Here is a 19,609-nt window from a genome sequence, read left to right as displayed (position 1 = left end):
TAGTGTATTTGGTAAATACTGTAAAAGATGAGCATAAAAAAAGTTACCTCTACTGTTTTAAAAAATAAAAATATTCAAGCCTTTGTGTGCCCCCTTTCAAAACAGACAATCCGTGCAGGTCTACCGGTTAGTTTTTCAGGCAGACCTGATCAGACAGTCCACGTACCCCCCCCCACAGAGTGGCAGGTGTAAACAGGCTTGTGTTCTTTTACACCCACCTACCTCCAATCCGCCAGAAACAAAAAAGGTAAGAGGTTCCATCCCTGTAGACCAGGGGTCTCAAACAGGCGGCCCTCCAGCTGTTGCAAAACTACAAGTCCCATGAGGCATTGCAAGGTTGACAGTTACAAGCATGACGGGACTTGTAGTTTTGCAACAGCTGGAGGGCCACCAGTTTGAGACCCCTGCTGTAGACAGATCAGAGGTAGTCAGGTGTAATTGGACAGCTGGTCCGTATAGAGCTGGGCAGCCATACAGCAAAGGAAACTCTGGCCATGTCCACTCTGCATAAACTAAGCGGATACAGACTTATCATCCACCCACTCTGCTCAGCAGAGAACCAACAGGCAGATCGACCCCACATGAAAGGGGCCCAAAAGTGATCATTCCCTTAGAGCTAGCTTGCCCCTACACAACTTCCTTAGGAAGCATGATTAAACTACTATTACACCACAATGAGCTTGTTGTTAAATGAGTACCAATTCAATACCTAATGCAGTAGCAGAGACCTTAAGACAGTTGCAGTGAAGATAAATCATATATACAAAAAGGATCAAATAAGCAGCAGTTTTGTCCATCAACTGTTAAAGCCAGCAGGTGACAAAACACGCCGCATTCTGGAATGAGAAAGAAGTTCAAACATGTTTCCAACGACGCCTTGGGGGACACGGAGCATCTCACAGTTGATGGCGTTTTCTGCAGTCTGTTGAAGACCAAGCCTCAGCCAGCTATCGCTTCAGGCAAGACTGAAAATGTATATCTAGAATGTTATGCAACCACATCTTTTTTTTCTTCCCCCAATCACTATTCATCTGTGGTGCGATCTTATGTTACAAATAAGATCATTTATTTGAAACGGATATTTAAAAAAAAAAAAAAAAAAAAAAAAAACTTCACTTTTAGATATTAAAACACCAACATGCAAAGTAAAAAAAAAAAAAAATTACATTTTCTGAGAACAATAAAACACAGGCCAAGTCTTCTTTCAGTCAATACAGAAGAAATAAAGTGCTAAAATTACAGAAGTTTAAAGTAGTGAAGCCAGGGAACAATAGTGTTACGAGTTCATTTAATAAAATGCATCAAGCTGTTGGCTTCAAACTTGAAGGCGTACCATTATTACAAAAAAAATGGCTGCTACATATGAGGAGCAAAGCGAACACCATCTCGGAGATTAAGAAGACTGCTATGCATTACATCTCTTCTCTGAAAGCCATACGCCGTTGGCTCACAGTTAAAGTAGGAACTGTTAAATCGATTCCTCCTGGAGAGGATGGATACCATGTGATCAAGCTTAGACCTGATAGAGGTGTAATGTAATTGACGGTCCTTGCCAAGTTTCTTGAAGGAATCACGCATGGTATAATCAGAGTGGTTCAAACCAATACTTGAGCGAATTGAGGTGTCAGATGCTGTGCTAGTGCTGGAAGCAGAAGAAGACGAAGACGTGGAGGACGTAGAAGACGACGACACCCTTGTCCCTGTGGAAACAGATGCGGTTTTGCTCATTTCTGTTGAAGATTCCTGGACTTGAGTCGTCTGGGTAGTTGCAGACCTTGAAAAGGTCACAGTTTGGGTAGAAGCCATTCTAGCCAAAACAGCTGTCTGAGTCCCAGCAGTTGAAGTACCCACATTTGTCTGAGTTGCTACATCTTTTCCTTTAAGATTCCACCAGCCATCACTAGGCTCAGTCTGAGTAGCCACAGTTTCAGTCTCCTTCAGACCAGATATTATATCACAATTCTGCAACCAGTCATCTTCAGAAGCTTTAACCTTACCAGGAGTACCATTATCCTTCTCCAATGTGGTCTTGGTTTCCAAAGCCACTCTCTTGGGGGTGCTTGACAACTTTGCTATCTCCAGCTGCAGGAGGTTTGTCATTAACGGCTTCTTCTGGGCTGGTAGAGCGTGGGACAACTTATTCGTTGTTACAGTGGAGTTCCGTAGGCTCATCAGAAGCTTGGTACTAATTGGCTTGGATTGAGCATACAGAATCCTGAACTGGAGGTCAAATTTCTCCACGATTTGCCCCGATAATACTATAACATTACTGCTGTTGAGTTTGCCATCCATCCAGGTGTAGCTGTGGAGAGATGACATAGCAAGTTCATTTCTGGAAAGAAGCAAAGAAATAGATGCTGATAATAGTCATCAACACTAGCTGTGACTAAAACAGTCATCAATGGTTCATTTTATTGACGTTGAAGTGGTTTTTGATATTTTACTACAGTAACAAATTTAGTATTATGCTTACACAAAGCAAACATTTAACATTCTAGATCAGTGGTCTCCACACTTTGGCTCTTTACTTTCCATTATCCAGCCCTTAAGGCACCATTTCTCCCATTGACACCAACGATAGGGCACCATTCCTCTCCCACTGGGCATAGTTCGGCCCCCCTAAAGTCTGAGGACAGGAAACTGACCCGCTCTTTAGAAAGTTTGGAGACTCCCCGCTCTAGATCAGGACCAGGCTAAGGTACAAATGCCAAGGACCATACCTGTAACTTCCTGTGGCAACCTTCAGGCCATCCACAAGCAGGAACTTCTCATGAGCCTTCCCAACGATCTTGGCACCAGACCTGGTATAATAGTTGTTGCCTGTTAAGGTTCGAACCCGCATATTCTGAAGCAAAAAGTACATATAATCAGGATATAGAAATCAAACAAGATGTACATTTTGAGATTTGTATCATATATTGCAAAAATAAAAATGGGCATGTACATTTCTAGCCCACCTATACACAGTGGTATCCTGCCATTTTGTTGAATCCACCACAAATAGTCAATCCTTTGGGTATGTTGGGGGCACGTGACCTCCTCTAATGTTGCTCAACCAAGTGTCAGGATCAAATACCCGAGACAACATCATCAACCTCATGTAAGCTATCAAACTAAAAAGACACACAGAGGGTTTGACTTACTGAAGTTGGCCATAGACAGTTTGAATCTCAATCATTGAGCTGGGACCAGCTGAGATTTGAACCATGTATAGGCAGGCTGATAGTACAAAGCTGATCTAACGATCAACTTGGGTACAACCAGCACATTGGATTGTTCAGGCGACTATAGCCACTAATATTTATATATATTTATTTTCATATATACTGTGTTCTACTGGCCAGCACAGCTCCCTGCACTGGCCCCTGGGTAGAAGGGGGGTATGTTCTTTCCTGCAACATAGGGGAGGGGGGGGGGGAGAGAAGCTCCAGCTATGGCTTGAGGAACCAAGAGGTAAGAGTGGAGGTAAGACTGGTATTTTGCTTGGAACTGCCAAAGTGGTTCTCTTTAAGGGTCAATTCCAGTTCAAGTGAAGGTGCAACCCACGCCAACTCAAGAGTAATTGCCAGCAGCACCTGAAAACATCTCCATTGTTTACAAATTTTTTTGACATATACAAACGAATGAAGGTATATGGTAGGTTAGCATCATCAAGGAGGATCCACCACAATTGATCAAATCTCAAGGGTCATTTCCATAAAGAGAAAAGGGACTGGCAAATCTAAAACATGTGACCAATTTTGCACCTCAGTTGGTGCTTGCATGAGAACTATTTGTCCCAGCAGAGAACATTTAACTTGCTTGTTGGGACTGAGTGTCAGGAGAATCTTACAAATAAATTTCCCCCCCGAGGCATCAACTTTTTTACAACTACAATTTAGTCCAGTTTACAGCTACCTGTTCCGTTTCAATAAAAATTCCAAGATTTTGGCACATGGTAAGAAAATGCGACAGCTGCGAGTCATCCACCAAGATGTAGACTGGAACGCGGCGTTTTCTGCAAGCTTCATGAATATCTCGAAATATGTCATTGTCTGTAAAGGAGTCCATCACCACTGCGATTACCTGTGGAAAATATAAAATAATTATTCATCACCTGATTGAGGTCTCAGCTCAGACATCCTTTAAAGTGCCATTAAACAAACACACACCGAGCTGCTTAGAGCGTCAGTGGTAAAGCAGTGCTATTTTTGTTGTCGTTTTTAACACCCCCCGCTAGTGGCTGAAAAGGGATTAAATCCACCCGCATCACAGCACTGCCCCACCGATTTCAATGGGGGGGAGCAGCGAGTTCATCGCTCCAAAGAAGCTGCTGGCAGGACTTTTTGTAATGCCCTGCCAGCGCACCGCTCCAGTGTGAAGGCCCCTGGATGGAGCCGCTTTCTTCAGGCGCTATTTTTAGTGCTGTAGCACCTGAAAAATGGCAGCAGTGTGAAAGGGGTCTTCGTGGTGCATTGCACTCCATTAGTACGCAGTCACTATGAGATTCATCTTCTGTATTCTGCAAAAAAAAACACACAAACACAGTTGATCTTGCTGTTCTCCATTTCCATCTTTTGCCTTCTGTTCATGTTCCCCAATGCAGTTGGATTTTGCAGAGCAGTATTGGCAGCTCTGCACATTTTTCAGCAAGTTTCTATGCCGAGTATTTATTCCCCATCACATCGGAGTAGCCCATGTGACTAGAGCCACACGTGGGCAAATACACCATGGTAAAGGACGACAGCCCACCCACTTCCCTCTATGCACACAAGCCAGCTAAACACAATGGGGGTGGTATATTACATCTTGATTGATGAAGGCTTCACCTCCCTGTTATCCCAAAACACAGGTTGGAGAGGTGCGACAACCTGTGACTGGCTGAAATCCACCCACACCATTTTATTGCCAAAAAATAAAGATTTGATTTAATATAATATATTATATGTATGATAATTTATATCAGTTTGATATTCAATTCATTATATGGTTGTAAAGGCAGAATTTTTAATTTTTTTTTTTTAATCTTGATGCATTATGATAAACCCCCCCCATTACTTACCTCCTGAGCCCACCTTGATCCAACGATGTTGCGCAAGAGGCTCAGCTGTCCAGGACTCCCTCTCATTGAGGCAACAGTGGAGCGTCATTTGGCTCACTTACTTTGGCAGGAGCCAATGAGGAGAGAAAGGAGGTGGGGCTGGACCTCTTTGCCTGAATGGACACAGGGCAGCAGCTTGCTGTGGGGGCACCGAGGGGAGGAGCCAGGAGCAACAGCAAGGGACCAGAGAAGAGGAGGATCGGGGCTGCTCTGTGTAAAACTGCAAGGAGCAGACTTTAGTATAAACTTTAATATCCTATCCAGCAGTACTGAAACCAGTAAAAACAGGCATGGTAAACTGGTGTTTTCTAGGCTACTTGTGGCATTCTGTGGTTTGAGAATTAAGACCACAGCTATTCTCCAGATAAATCTATACTCTTCCATGGTCATGTTGGAGTTCACTAGGTCAGGAAGGTGCGCCCTGCTTTCCGAGAGGACGTCATCCCGCAGTGATGAATGTCTCGCCCAGCTGTCACTTGATAATAGGCTGGGCAGGAAGTGGTTAAGCAGTACAAGGACAATCTTTTATTAGCTTTGATGGGCACTCTTATAGAAGAGTGCCCAACTATAGACGTGGGAGCACCAGCAAAACCAGGCAACTAGCACTCAGAAATTACAGCCTCGCACACCCCATCCCCCCACCAATAGATTTCATAACAGAGCTTACCTACAAGCCCATTCAGAAAACTATGCTGTACAGTAAAAATATTTAAAGATAATGATCGCCCCATAGAAAGAATTCTGGTAATCCATTAATGCAGATGGCCAGGTTACAATCTCAAAGTCCTAATTTCACAAGTGAAGTCTTGTCCTCTGTCACGTAGATTATAGAATCTAGGAATGTGAACAATGCTGATCTTTCAGGCTCACATATCTGTTTTGGGGGGGGTAGATATTTCTGCCCTCCAGAAAATAGTCATCATTCAATTCTGATATTAAAGGGGACAGGTGAGCAGAAAGAATGTGCGCCATCGCACACAAAGTGACACATCGGTGCACAATCCTAGGAGGGGGCGCTAGCTGCTGTGAGATTAAACATGTTAGGGCAGAGATGGAGAGGAGCTGTAGGAATATGTCAAGTGGTAAAGTCCCAGCTGAGTCAGCAGTCCCTCGAGGGAGGACCATGAAGACACATGTGATGTTTACCATGTAGAGGATACAAAGGGGAATCTGAAAGAATTCAGGGAAAGCCTAGAGGGCCCTCTGTCACCCTGAGAAAGTTTAAAAAAAAAAAAAAAAAAAACACCCCCACCACAAAAGTCTGCATTAGTCTTACATGAAATGAACATGCAGTTTACAATAGAAATACGACCAGCTTAAAGTGGTTGTAAACCCATAAAAAAAAATAAAAATAAAAACTAACACCTGTGAGACAAAGGCATAATGTGCTAGTATGCATAGTATACTGGCTCATTATGCAACACTCACCTGAGATCGAAGCCCTCGCTGCGGTGCCCATACACAGCACTGGCCGGCAACAGCACTCCTGGGGGTTACTTCCGGGTATCGCGGCTCCAGCGCCCCGATGACTTCACACCCGCGCATGCATGCGGTAACAGGAAACTTACCGAAGCAACGGCACATACGTTTTTTATTTTAGGCTTGCCGAAACATATCGGCCGAAAATGCCCCTTTCGGCAATTTGCCAAAAGAAAAAGACGGCCGATAATTGAGCCGAAAATGGATTGGACGGGTGATCTGGCTATCAAAGTGCCTGGACAAGGGGGAGGGGCTGTGTGTGACGGTGCGCAACGGAGAACACAGCTATTGAAATTAAAGCTGTGATGTTCCCGGCACTCTATTTTCCACAGGGACATCACTGGGGGCATCGCTGCCGGCAAGACTGGCTGCACTTATCTCTTTTATCATGTCCCCAGTCTCTGACCCTCTCCTGTATAAAAGATATTTTTTTAAAACAGTCATTTTTGGTATTGGTGCCGTTTCGGCCTAGTGTATTTTTCATTTTTGGTATCGCCACCAAAAAACCCATTCGGTGCACTAAATATATATTTATATTATATACATTTTTTTTTTAATGCGCCCCATCCCGGCGAGTTTGTGTGCATAAACTGTTCAAACTACTCATGTGAGGTATCGCCACAATTGGTAGATCAAGAGCAATAATTCTAGCCCTAGACCTCCTCTAACTCAAAACATGCAACCTGTAAAGTTTTTTTTTTTTTTTTTTTAAATGTTAACCTATGGAGATTTTTAAAGAGTAAAAGTTTGTCGCCATTCCACGAGAAGGCGAGACGAGAGTCTAATGTTTGGGGGTTCCAAGTATTTTTTTTGCTAGAAAAAGTTTAACTTGTAAACATCAAAAAAAAAAAAATGTTAAAAAATGGTGGTCATGTTGATCGCCTCCCCCACAAGTAAATTTTCTAAATAGCATATGGCCAGTTTATATTGTAGCTTACTGGACATGAATCAGCTTACTGCCGTCCCCATCAGTCATACTTAAACAACGATAAGAAATAAATGGGCCTAATCAAAAATCAAACACCACTTTAAACACATAGGAAGCCAAGGCAAACCTTGGCCAAATCTATACTCGTCATTGAATAGAATTATAAATCCTATGCAAACATCTCCAGGCACCAGCTGAGAATAAATCGCACTCACCTCCCAACTTGGTGTGACTGATAATAATGCTCAGGGCAAAAGCAGCAGTTTGAGCAAACATCAGGGAGTTTGAGAACATTCATTGGAGCTGCAATGCTTGACTTTGATTTATGGAGGTAAAGCCAAGCCATCTTCAAAGCAACTACCGGCTACAGCATTAGACAAGACCCAAACAGGATAATATGCACCAACACAGCTCAGCAAAACAACCTTCATAAATCAATTCATAGAGGCAGAAGATTAGTATCTATTGAAGCAGAACATTTTCCCACGACAAAGACAGTTTTCCTTTAACAAGCTGATAAAAATTAAAGTGACTTTTTTTTTTTACCCAGCAGCCCGTTTAGGTGGACCTTGAGTATTTGCACAGCTAACTAGTTGTGCAAAAGCCAACATCAGACTGGTGGCAAAAGAGTTACTGGAATTTTCGGACTATTTAACAGGATCTAGAACATCTCATTCCACAAAATAAATGTCTTGGTCAGATTACAAACCCCTTGGCTGAAGTCAACGTTGGCTTATTTTATTTAAATGCTTTCAATTGCTAGAATACGGCCAGATGCAAGGGTTGGGCCGTAGGAAGAGACTGACCCAAGTCAGATCTCACCTACCTGGCTTGGCTAGACATAAGGAAAGTAGAGATGCACCGATATATCTGCCGCCGAATATTAGCGGGCAAAAAAATAAAATATATATATATATATATATATATATATATATATATATATAATTCCCCCCCCCCCGTCAGTGTTTTGCCAATAGAAAAAGTGCCAAATTTTCATTTCGTTACACCACTAAAAAGAAAGTATAGTGATAAAAATTGTCTTTTAAATGGCTTGAGAAAAGTAGTATTTTTTTTCTTAAGATTCATACTTGCATAGGTGGATGCAGCATCGCTCTCCCGGGGCCGCCAATGCTGAGAACCGAGCAATCGAACATCGCCGGTCACTCGGTTCTCACAGCTCCTAGAGAAAAGAGTTGCTGACTGTCAGTCACCGGCTCCTTGTTCTGCCCCTCCTCGCTCACTGGAGCGCTGGGCTGTGGAGGGGACAAGGGCAGTTGGCTCAGGCTCTCAGCAGCTTGCCGAGAGGCCGAGCCAAGCATGTGGGCAGATCCGGACTCCATTGTCACGTTCTTGTCCGAGCCTGGACTAGCTTTGTGATGTCAGCAGACAGCGGGCTGAAGCCCGTTGTCTGCTGAAAACGAGTCACAGGAGCGCAAAACAAAAACTGCACTCCTGTGATCCACAAGAGCAGTACAGCCAAACATTGGCTGTATTCCTCCTTTTAACACAAAGGAACCCTTGAGATAACTTTTGGGGCTCAGGGAACACTTAATGACTATAGTGACGGTTAGTGAGAAGAATCCCGATAGCTAAAAACACACACACACACACACACACACACACACACACACACACACACACACACACCTCATAAAAAGCCCAGCTGACTCTGAAAGAAACATGGTTGAAAAAGTCACCTCTGGAGATGCAACCACTAAAGCAGCAGCGCAATCTTTTTTTGCCCCAGAGAAACAAGCTTTAGATCTTGGGGAACACCTGCTAAAAGATATTCGTCAGGGGGGGTCAGTGAGTAAAATGCCCCCTACATTGGTGATCTGAATATCACTCTTACAAATGGGATCATTGGTGTCCCGTCACTGACTCTGCCAACTGGTTTTGGTCCAGTTGGGACAAAATCCATCCAAAGTTTGCCCAAGCCCCTAGTAACTGCCCAAAGGTTCCAGAGAACCGTGGTTGAGAAAAAAGGTTGTCTCTAGAGTAGCCTGTCAGAACACCTTCTGGAAAGACTTGCACATTATGAAGGATTAAACCTGCCATAGACTGAATCTTGTCCAGTTTAGTAGGAATCGGCTGAGATTCAAGCTATGCATGGGCAGGCTAATTGTACCCAAGTGTTCCTCAGCAGGGGAAAGAGTCACCCGCCCAGAGAGCCATGGCTCTGCTAGAGGGATCCCCCCCAACCATTGACTGTATGGACGAGGGAACTAATCTATTTTATCCTAGCAGGGTGTGGGGAATTTTTTTTTAATTTTTTTTTAAACTGTCCTTTTCAGTTTTTCGACTAAGAGCATCCTGAAAATTTTGCACCCGAATTTTCATTTCGGTGCACCACTAGTAAAAATGGTATCGGTGCAACCCTAGGCTGCAGAGTTCCAGGAGCAACACTACCTGGCAAAGCCACTGCATAACACCAAATTATGTTTTAAGTGGCCTATAAATGTGGTATTCTGACCACAACTGTAAGCGGGCATGCATCCCACCGATTACAAATCAAGGGCTTCTTTCACAGGGGCAGCTTGTGAAAAACAAAACCAGACTGTTGAGCCACAGTTTGGCTGCCCACAATACAGCTGGGAAGAGGCTGTTCACGTGCCATGGCCACAATGCTTTGAATTGCGGCAAATTTTAATCGGCATGTTGAGTTGACAGGCAAACTAGCCCATTCGAGTCAATAGGGTCACCCCTAGGGTTGCCACTGCATCCCTTTAAACCCGAACCTTTGCATTACACAGGTTCTGTAGCCAATTAAATGCAGAAAAGGCACCATGCGAGTTTAAATTAGAACCGTAATCAGCCACAGAACCTGTGTAAATTAATGTGTGTTCGGGTTTAAAAAGGAATAAGGTGGCAATCCTGGCCACCCCACAAGCCAATGATTTTTTTAGCCTTGGGCACTCCACTCAGTTTGATTGAAATCAAGCTAACAAGTCCAAAGCAAAATCAGAAAGAAGTTATGCTTACTCAGGTTTTTTTGCAAAGTTGATTGAATTGCACAATAATTGGTAAAATAAATAAAAAGCCCACCACACAAAATATGAAGCTTGTATGACCACCATTACTGTCAGGTTATTTTACTGTACATTAGGGGTGCAACGGATCGGCACCAATCCGAACGGGTCACCCCACGGCGCGATCTCAGCCTTAGTAAAGGCCGCGGCCTAGTTCCGGAGCGGCGGCCATCTTGGTACACATGTCGGGGAACACCTGTAAACAAACCGGCGTCATGACGCCGGTTCCTCTCTCCCCTCTCTGTACAGTGGAGGGGAGAAACCGGATGGCAGCCACAGCCATCCTAGCAATACCCTGCCATTACCCATCCATGCTCAGCCAATATTACATTGGGGGGGAGGTGACGTGGATATTACAGCGGGGGAGATGTATATTACAGTGGGGACTATATGGTGGTGGCATTTTCACAGGTTTTTGCAAATTCAATTTGCTGATCCAAAAAATGATCCGATGAACATGTTCATATATGATACAACATTAACCTGTTGGCTTTAACAGCTGTACTATCTCACAGGTAATAAGACCAGACTGTCCAAGAAGGGACTACCACACCTCATCCCAATGTTTGGTGTGTGCACAGGAACCAATGAAAACATTGAACACTTACAAATATCATGCAACAACCTAAAGACCAGGGTCACTGCGGCTACCCAACAGATGTAAGGGTCACTATGCATGTTATAATCTGACCAAATCAACTTTACAATTACCAAAAAAAAAAAAAAATGTAATAGGTGCACCTACCCAATCAGGGAGGTCTTTACATTGCAGAGATGGTAAAGTCTGGTGAGCTTTTAGAATGAACTCGATGGGCATAAGCAGGAGTTACTTCAACCAAGCCAATGACGAAGGCTGAAGACCCCAAAGAGAAGAGGTCTGCGTCAGAGCTTGCACATATTGTATCACTGCAGGGGAGGGGAGTATTGAAGGATTAAGGGTTAAGAGATGCTTCCAGGCAAAGACAGGAGAAGGCACCTTCCCACCCGAGGTGTAAAGCCAGAAGCGTAGTGCCAGGGGTTACTTATTGCCCAAGGAACCCCTAATCTCTGGAAGAAACCTGGTTGAGAAAGGCTGCTCTATACAATCTATTAGATCAACCAGGTAACGCAAGGGTGACGTCACATGGACAAACCGATCGGACTCGCCATTCTCCTTTATGGAAAATCACAGCAGGACTTGTGTGAGCCCAGCCTCAGGTGTCCTCTTGTTACACAATTGTGGCAAATGTAAAGGAGACTGCACGTTTTACAACCAGCTTAACGGTGGGCACACTCATCGGTATGACCATTTGATTAGCTCTTCCTGATCGCATGGATTGGCCGATCATATACAAACTGTGCATGTAATGGCAACGATGAGGCCCCATTCACACCTGAGCGTTTTGTAGCTGGAAGCCTGAAGCAGCAAAACGCCAGAGTGGAAAAAATATATTATTCTCAATGGAGATGGTTCACATTCACATCTCCACTACAAGTCGCCTGAAGCTCAAACAAGTTCTGGACCCTTTTTGTCGCTCGAATTCGGCAGATTTAAGGATTTTTTTTCTTTTTTATATTGGTGACCTTTTGCCCTGCACAAAATCGCAGTAAAATCACACGATTTTCTGCCTGAAAACACTCTATTCAGGTGTGAATGGGGCCTGAGTGACAGATAGTGACTGTTTTGATCAACCCAAGTTGATTAAAAGTGGCAGTTGGGAGAAAAGCAGGGAAGGCTGAAAACTCACCACACACCCCTACAGAATCAATTTTTTTTTTAATAATAAACAACACAGAATGCACAGCTATGCCACGAGTGACTAGTTAGTGAGTTTTGATCAACCCAGTTTTTTTGAGGGGGGGGGGGGGGGGGGAGAGAAAATACAACAATAACACATTTTTATATTACCCACAATTGTACAGGGTCAACCAAAAGACATGTCTCACATCCTAGAGGACAGATTACATATATATTGATCTTACAAGGGTGCATGAAACAGCCAATCATCAAGCCACCCAGCCAATAAGGACAATGGATGGCCTGGTCTGTGCAGAACATCAGATCTGAACAAAGGTGTTCACTTTTTTTAAATGAACACCTTTGTTCAGATCTGATGTTGTGCACAGAGCGTGTCATCCATTGTCCTTATTGGCTGGGTGCAGAGCCGGCCCTACCATGCATCCCGGTGGGCCCATCAGACCCAGGCAGCACTTTGAACCACGGCCACCTCTCCTCTTCTATTTACCCAGCAAATTGATGCCCAAGAGTTATTTATTCCCCCCCCCAGCAGCAGTTGTGTGTCACGACAACAACTACCCCCGGAGACGCTCCGCCTGCCCCTAATTGAACATGATGTTGGGTCATATAATCTAAGTGATGTTATATGTAAACCTGACCTCCTGATTAAATTCAATTTTAGTTTTAATTATCATGATAAAAAATAATGAATGTGGGGGCCTTATGGTGGGAGTGTGTGTGTGTGTGTGTGTGTGTGTGTGTGTGTACACACAATTGTAAAATTATGTGCTGCGTTGTGTACACTTCCACAATTGGTCAGATCTACATAGACGATGTATAGTACGTCTTGCAGAAGAGTCATTCACAACGTAGACATAGTCTGATCAGTAATTATTGATCATAAAATCTATTATTGACTCTGATCATTCCTATGGCTGGCCACACACACTTTACAATGCGATTGTACAATTCCCTTTAGAATTAGGTGACTGCCATCCTATGGGGACACAATCAGGTGGGCTCTGGTAGTGCACAGTGATTGGTGGGCCTGCTGGAGACGATACAATCAGATTGTACAGTGTATGACCCCCCTCCCCAGGTACACCCACCTCCCGGGCGCTCTTGATCAGAGCCCGGACCGTCTCCTTGCAGCTGTAGATGGTATCCCCGAAACCGGGCTGGAAATGGACCTCCACCCGGGTGGCCCCCCGGTACGATCCGGCACTGAAGGACGGCCAGCCGAGCTCGAGCAGCGGGGGCTCCACATCGGAGATCTCGGGGAAGTAGGTGACCGTAGAGCAGTCCACAGAGGCGGACACGGAGACCTCCTCCTCTCCGCACTGCAGGCTGGAGGCCGAGTTCAGGATCTCCCCGACCTCCGGCTCCGACAGGAATCCCGGGACCCGCTCCCGGTGCAGGAACCCCCGCAGAGCCTCGGGCCCCCCGGACACCAACTCCTCCAGGGCCAGCCGCTGAGCCTCGCTGTACAGATCGGGGGGAGCGGCGGGCCAGCGGGAGCCCAAGGTGGTGAAGTCATCCAGACACTGGGACAGGTTGGCCATGGCGAAAAGAGCCGGAGAGTCCCAGCAACGGAATACTAACGGAGCCCTGCCACGTCTAGTTATAGGACATTTAAATCCAAACAAGCCCGGGGAGGCCGCTCATTGGACCAATAAACACGCCCCCGACTAGTGATAGGATGGGAGTTACCGACATGGGGAGAAAAAACACGCCTTTTAAGTTTAGGGTTGTCACAGCAAGACACGCCCAAATGCTACTGTTTGTCTGAGCGCTGACTTGTGGGCGGGGCGTATGTGAGACTGTATGTGTGTGAGTGTGTCATGGTACACCTATATACATATATATATATATACATAGATATCTCTCTCTCTCTCTCTCTCTCTCTATATATATATATATATACATATATATAGAGAGAGATATACATATATATAGATCTATCTATGTATATATATATATATGTATCTATATATATAGATATATATATATCTATATATATATATAGATATATATATACTCACCGGCCACTTTATTGGGTACACCTGTTCAATTGTTTGGTAACGCAAATTGCTAATCAGCCAATCACAAGGCAGCAGCTCGATGCATTTAAGCATCTAGATCAGTATTTCTCAACTCCAGTTCTCAAGGCGCCCCAACAGGTCATGTTGCACCTGTGCAAAATAATGGAAAGCCTGATAACATGACCTGTTGGGGCGCCTTGAGGACTGGAGTTGAGAAATACTGATCTAGATGCCTAAATGCAAGCTGCTGCCTTGTGATTGGCTGATTAGCAATTTGCGTTACCAAACAATTGAACAGGTTTACCCAATAAAGTGGCCGGTGAGTATATATATATATATATATATATATATATATATATATATATATATATATATATATAGACATGGTGAAGACGACTTGCTGAAGTTGAAACCGAGCATCAGAATGGGGAAGAAAGGGGATTTAAGTGACTTTGAACTTGGCATGGTTGTTGGTGCCAGACGGGCTGATCTGTGTATTTCAAAAACTGCTAATCTACTGGAACTGTCACACATAACCATCTCTTCAGAGAATGGTCTAAAAAAGAGAAAATATCCAGTGAGCAGCAGTTGTGTGGGCTACAGCAGCAGAAGACCACACCGGGTGCCACTCCTGTAAGCTAAGAACAGAAAACTGAGGCAAAAACACAGGCTCACCAAAATTGGACAATAAAAGATTGTAAAAAACGTTGCCTGTTCTCAGTGGCATCACTAGGGTTGGTGTCAACTGGTGCAGTAAAACATGGTGTCACCCCCCCCCCCCACCACCAACTATAGTTGTCCCTCAGTACAGATCCCCCTCATTCAGTAGACCCCCCCTCCACTAAGTACAGACCCCTGTATCAGTACAGACCCCCCTTCACCAATTATAGTCCTCCCTCAGTATAGACCCCCCTCCATCAGTACAAACCCCCCCTTCCAAGTATAGACCTCCCCCAGGACAACGCACCCCCCATTAGTAAAGACACCCCCTCCATTAGTACAGATGCCCAGGACAAAGCACCCCTCCATTAGTACAGACCCCCCAGGAAAAACACCCCCTTCCATTAGTAAAGACCCCCCAGGACATAGCACCCCTCCATTAGTACAGACCCCCCCCCGGACAAAGCATCCCCCCTCCATTAGTACAGACCCCCCCAGGACAAAGTACCTCCTCCATTAGTACAGGCCCCCCAGGACAAAGCACCCCCCCTCCATTAGTAAAGACCCCCCAGGACAAAGCACCCCCCTCCATTAGTACAGATCCCCCAGGACAAAGCACCCCCCTCCATTAATAAAGACCCCCCAGGACAAAGCACCCCCCCTTCATTAGTAAAGACCCCCCCAGGACAAAGCACCCCCCCCTTCATTAGTAAAGACCCCCCCAGGACAAAGCACCTCCCCTCCTTTAGTAAAGACCCTCCCAGGACAAAGCACCCCCCTCCATTAGTAATGACCCCCCCAGGACAAAGCACCCCCCTCCATTAGTAATGACCCCCCCCCAGGACAAAGCACCCCCCCTCCATTAGTAATGACCCCCCCAGGACAAAGCACCCCCCTCCATTAGTAATGACCCCCCCAGGACAAAGCACCCTCTCCATTAGTACTGACACCCCAGGACAAAGCACCCTCTCCATTTGTACAGATCCCCCATCGCAAGCCATCACCCACTACGCCCACCCCCCCATTAACGCACCAGCTTGGGTGGCTCAGCTACACAGAACACCCGACAGCTGGAGAGGAGAAGGCATTGTGCAGTGGAGGATCGCTCGTGACAGGCTCGGGCAGCAGCACAGGAGTGAGAGGCAGAGAGGATGAGGAGAACACAGGCCAGGCGCGGCCGTAGGGCTGGAGGAGGGTTTCCGGCTGAAAAAAAAAAGAAAAAACTGCAAAAGGGAGCTAGGGCTTTTATTACCCTCGGGATGGTGTCACCCCTGTAGTGGGTGACACCCAGGTGCGGACCATACCCCCCAGCGACGCCACTGCTTGTTCTGATGAGTCTCGATTTCAGCTGCGACATTCAGATTGTAGAGTCAGAATTTGGTGTAAACAACATGAAAGCATGGATCCATCCTGCCTTGTATCACCGGTTCAGGCTGGTGGTGTAATGGTGTGGGAGATATTTTCTTGCCACACTTTGGACCTCTTAGTACCAATTGAGCATCATTTAAATGCCACGGCCTACCTGAGTATTGTTGCTGACCATGTCCATCCCTTTATGACTACAGTGTCCCCATCTTCTGATGGCTCCTTCCAGCAGGATAATGCTCCATGTCACAAAGCTCAAATCATCTCACCACTGGTTTCTAGAACATGACAATGAGGTCACTGTACTCCAATGGCCTCCACAGTCACCAGATCTCATCCAATGGAGCACCTTTGGGATTCGCATCATGGATGTGCAGCTGACAAATCTGCAGCAACTGTGTGATGCTATCATGTCACTATGGACCAAAATCTCTGAAGAATTTTTCCAACACCTTGTTGAATCTATGCCACGAAGAATTAAGGCAGTTATGAAGGCAAAGGGGGTCCAACCCGGTACTAGCAAGGTGTACCTAATAAAGTAGCCAGTGAGTGTGTATATATATATATATTCACCATATTACCAAAAGTATTGGGACACCTGCCTTTACACGCACATGAACTTTAATGGCATCCCAGTCTTAGTCCATAGGATTCAATGTTGAGTTGGCCCACCCTTTGCAGCTATAACAGCTTCACCTCTTCTGGGAAGGCTGTCCACAAGGTTTAGGAGTGTGTCTATGGGAATGTTTGACCATTCTTCAGGAAGCGCATTTGTGGACATTGTAATCTTTTTTCTACACATCCAAGGGTCCCTCGGGTTCCTGCCTGTAATGGGCCATTGCTCTGAGTGACTATCAGATCTTCGCACAGTGATCCAGCTGGGTTCTGCAAGCGTGTGCTGGAGGAAGAAATAGAGCTGTTTTTACAGTCAGGGCCGACATCAGGGGGGTACAGCTGTCACTGTAATGGGCCCCGGGGGCCTGAGGAGCCTGACCGGGCTAGAAGGAGGCAGGACTGGTGAAGGGGATCTGTGCTGTGCATTACAGAAACAATTTCAAGGCCTCTGCTGTTCTCGTGTCAATGAGCTTAGACATCGATCTCTTTACTGCCACCTCTGGCTATTATGTGTATGTGCACCCCTGGTGTGATTGAGCAGCTCAGCAACATGTCAGCTTTATGAATACAGGCTGGGACCAGGTAGGAAGACCTTCTTTACAAGGGAGGGCTGAGAGGGAAAGGGAGGGGCCGGAACATTGTGTGTTTACAGGTCGGTGTATGTGAGGGGCTGGCATATATAGAGGTGTGTGTGTATGGGGGGGGCTGACATATATATACGGGGGTGGGGCCTGACATATATACAGGTGTGTGTGTGGGGGGGGGTGATTACATACAATTGTGCTCATAAGTTTATATACCCTTTTTTTTAAACTAGCCAAAAACAAGAGGTTGAGAGGTGGTCTTTCATTTAAGACCACCTCTCAAAAGTGTGTGGAACTCCGCTTTAAGAGACTTGCCCGGAAGTGTTCTCCTTGCTCCCAGTGCCTCCTGGCCAGGACACCTCTGTGGGTTTTGAGAAGGTCCCATCTGCACCCGAGTCCAGGCCCAAGGTCACACCCCCCCCAGACTGGGGAGCTCCCGCAAAAGCCACAACATCCTAACACTCCATCTCCACCTTCCACCCGAACTCTCCTCCCCAACTGGGCTGACCCAGAGTATTTGAGGGGCCTTCCCCCTGCCAACCCAACTTGGGGATTTGTCAGGGCTCTCAGAATACTCCAGGCAGCTCCACCTTACGTCCCCTCCCATTTTTTCAGAAGCTTCCAGTACATCCTACAAATGGGGGGAAGTCTCAGTCATGCTGCCTGTGAGTCATCCAGCTCTCCCTGGATCTCTGCCCAACCCAGGAAAAAACACACATAGGCTTGGCTGCCAACCTGCATACATTTACTTACTCTAAACACACAAAAAACAATCTAAAATTCTAGCACTAGAGGGTGCTACAATTGTAAAAATAATAACAAGTAATAGCTACTTAAAATATTTTAAAAATGTGATGTTGCTGCAATACTCACCTTTATTCCAGAGCTGTTCCCCATAGAACCCACCTCTAGCCTGTGATTGGACAGTGAATGAGAAGCAGCACAGTGATGAGCTCATCTCTCTGTCACTCTGCTTTCTCCTCTTATTGGCATGCTCCTTGTCAGCACATGATTGACCCCTTGTACAGGGACTGTAAAGCCCCATACACACTATAATTTTTTCTGCTGAGTTTTTCCTTCTGATTTACCAAAACCATATAATATGAGGTCAAACCTTAGGAGTTTCAATGTGTATGCAATCAGGCAGGTCCTTGCACTACATGGTTTTGGTAAATCTGAAGAAAAAACTCAGCAGAAAATCTGATAGTGTGTATGGGGCTTAAGAGGCTGATACCAGGTCAAATCCAGGTAATGATGTATTTAAAGCGTAACTCCACTTTTGTTGAGAAATAAACATTCCCCTCCGGGTGATCTGTGTACATTGCCATAATTTTAACAAACTTTGTTGGAGATTGCTACCTTTTATTATTCTGAAGAAATCCCTGTGTGTTTGTCTGTGTCCATGTGGAAAAGTGAGCCTAATGGGAGTAATTTCATGATTATCATTTAGCTGCTCACCTGCAAAGCTCTAATGAGGAAAGTTGCTGGGCCTGCATCCCTTTAGACGTGATTTCCTATTAGGAGTATCTCACCGAAAATGATTTTGTTGCAGGGGATGCCTGAAATCTGACTTGTATCTTAGGGCAGACTTCTGGGAAAATGAGTGAGCCAATCACACAAGCAGGAAATTATATATCTGGGGGGCGTTCTGTAGATGTTCTGTGTACAGAATACCTCCAGGTAGCCAGACTGAATTTTCAGAAAATTACAGCAGCTGCATATTAAAAAAGAAAGGTAATTTTTGCACCTTTAAAATTCGTCTTCAATATTTTTTGTTTCACAATTCATTCAAGTGAAGCAGTTAATCAAATAGTCCTTCAGGGAAATTCCAAATGCTTTTGTGAATTTTAACTGATTCTCCTCTTGTATTTTGTGACACATGCTGAATTCAGCCCCCGGCCTCTATGGTACAAGTCTTACCATGTAGGCTCTTCATCATGGACGGGTGTTTTGTAACGTTCTACTGAATGCATAACTTTATCATGACTTGTTGCTCAAGGTTTGCATTTTTTTTAGCTAGTCAAAGTTTTATCTGATGTCCAATCGGCTTATAAAATGTTGATGAGTCCAGATAGAATTGTGCTTGTGGCTATTTGGAGGTGACCAAGTA

At 45.1% G+C, this 19,609-nt stretch overlaps 1 protein-coding gene across 2 annotated transcripts; it reads right to left on the bottom strand.

Moving 5' to 3' along the window:
• Positions 1-1,032: 1,032 nt before the first annotated feature.
• Positions 1,033-13,853, bottom strand: FAM83D (family with sequence similarity 83 member D). 2 transcript variants are annotated; one of them, XM_077459126.1, is made up of 4 exons: positions 13,343-13,853; positions 3,898-4,065; positions 2,721-2,845; positions 1,033-2,332 (listed from the first exon to the last, which is right to left on the bottom strand). In XM_077459126.1, exons 1-4 carry the CDS (start codon positions 13,793-13,795, stop codon positions 1,357-1,359), a joined length of 1,722 nt encoding a protein of 573 aa, XP_077315252.1. In that variant the 5' UTR covers positions 13,796-13,853; the 3' UTR covers positions 1,033-1,356. The 2 variants fall into 2 exon arrangements, with proteins under 2 accessions (XP_077315252.1, XP_077315253.1); XM_077459127.1 differs by having other exon boundaries at positions 1,033-2,302; positions 13,343-13,852.
• Between the last annotated feature and the right edge of the window lie 5,756 nt (positions 13,854-19,609).

The sequence above is a fragment of the Lithobates pipiens genome, unplaced genomic scaffold (genome assembly GCF_037356315.1).
Source record: "Lithobates pipiens isolate NorthernLeopardFrog02 unplaced genomic scaffold, aLitPip1_a1.2 Scaffold_28, whole genome shotgun sequence".
NCBI lineage: Eukaryota > Metazoa > Chordata > Amphibia > Anura > Ranidae > Lithobates > Lithobates pipiens.
Note: the sequence above shows the minus strand (reverse complement) of the source record. Positions and strands in the feature narration are given on the sequence as shown.